At 65.5% G+C, this 1528-nt stretch overlaps 1 protein-coding gene across 2 annotated transcripts in view; it reads left to right on the top strand.

Annotated features, from left to right (window-relative positions):
• The window catches only part of LOC116827300 (coronin-1A-like), a 10707-nt gene that overhangs the window by 7252 nt on the left and 1927 nt on the right, over positions 1-1528 (top strand). For both annotated transcript variants that reach the window (XM_075064726.1, XM_032784711.2), the window contains exons 4-6: positions 94-213; positions 455-559; positions 667-812. In XM_075064726.1, the coding sequence (XP_074920827.1) occupies positions 94-213; positions 455-559; positions 667-812 (371 nt within the window). The remainder of the gene's footprint in view (positions 1-93; positions 214-454; positions 560-666; positions 813-1528) is intronic.

The raw sequence follows: 1528 nt of genomic DNA, 5'->3' as shown, positions 1-1528 counted from the left end.
GGGCGGGGCTATGACCTGGGGCGGTTCTATGGGGGATACAGGGGCGGGGCTATGGGGTGGTTCCCTGTCTCTCTGACCCCTCTCTCCCCCCAGGAAAAGGCCAACCCTCACGAGGGCTCCCGGCCAGTCCGCGCTGTCCTGCTGGACGACGGCAAGATCCTCACCACCGGCTTCAGCCGCATGAGCGAGCGCCAGGTGGCGCTGTGGGACCCGGTGAGACCCCGCCCCTTAGCCACCTAGGGAGACCCTGCCTAACCCCTCCCCTAGCAAGCGACAGGTACTGATGTGGGAGCCAGGGAGAAACCACACCCCCCAACCCTCCCTTCTAGCCCCGCCCACCTACCTCTTCCCCAGCACCCCCCTGAGTGAGCAGCAGGTGGCGCTGTGGGAGCCTGAGCGGGACCCTGCCCCCACCTGCCCCCGCTGACCTTCTCTCCTCTCCTCTCCCCCCCAGGCACACCTGGAGGAGCCTATGAACCTGCAGGAGCTGGACACGAGCAGCGGGGTGCTGCTCCCCCACTACGACCCCGACACCAGCATGGTCTACCTCTGCGGCAAGGTTGGCGCGGGACCCAGGCGTCCGGGACAGCCCATGGGGGACAGGAGCTTGGGGGCCCTGGAGGGCTCCCAACTCCCCCCACTGACCCCCCGTCTGTCCCCCTACAGGGCGACAGCTCCATCCGCTACTTTGAGGTGACGCCCGAGGCCCCCTACCTGCACTTCCTGTCCCTCTTCAGCTCCAAGGAGTCCCAGCGCGGGGGCGGCTGGATGCCCAAGCGGGGCCTGGACGTCAGCAAGTGCGAGATCGCCAGGTACAGGGGACCCGATCCCCCCAAACCTCCCTTGGGCCCCCTAGCCCCACTTTGGACACTTGAATCCCCTCAGCCCCCTGGACCCCCAACAATTCCTGAGCCCCCCAAATACCCCTTGAGCTCCAAGACCCCCCCAAAATTTCCAGACACCAGCAGTCCCCCTGAACCCCCAGCCTCCTCCAGACCCCCCAATTCCTCCTCAGCCCCCCATAAGCCTGTCCCCCCCGTGGCTGGAAGTGAAACACAAGCCTGTGTACCAGAGGCTGGGCTCAAGCAGAGCCAGGCTGGGGAAGACCCTCCTGAGAGGTGCTGGGCCCAGGACACTCGTGCCCCCATCCCAGACCCGAACACCCCTCCCCAGCACCTCCCCAAAGAGAACAGGGACGTGCTGACCCCCCATCGTGGGAGCCAGGACCTAACTGGTTTGTGTGTCTGTATAAAATGGAGCCTCCACGGGAGAGTCTCTGGCTGGCCGAGGGGGAAGCGGAAAGTCCTGCCCTTCACCGAGCTGCTCCCTGTATGATTGGTCCGTCCGAGTCTGCGGGATCCTAGGCCCTGCCTTGCCGACACTGAACCTGGCCTGGCGCCTTCGTCCCTTAACAGACCTCGTGCTCATTGGGTGGTTCGCTCGAGGTCTGCGCAGGGCTGGGGCAGCTCAGGGAGAACATCTAACCTCATCACTCAGCCCCCCCAATCCCCTCCCCTGCCAAGATCCC

This window comes from Chelonoidis abingdonii, chromosome 4, assembly GCF_003597395.2.
Source record: "Chelonoidis abingdonii isolate Lonesome George chromosome 4, CheloAbing_2.0, whole genome shotgun sequence".
Taxonomy (NCBI): Eukaryota; Metazoa; Chordata; order Testudines; family Testudinidae; genus Chelonoidis; species Chelonoidis abingdonii.
This window is presented reverse-complemented; position numbering and strand designations above follow the sequence as displayed.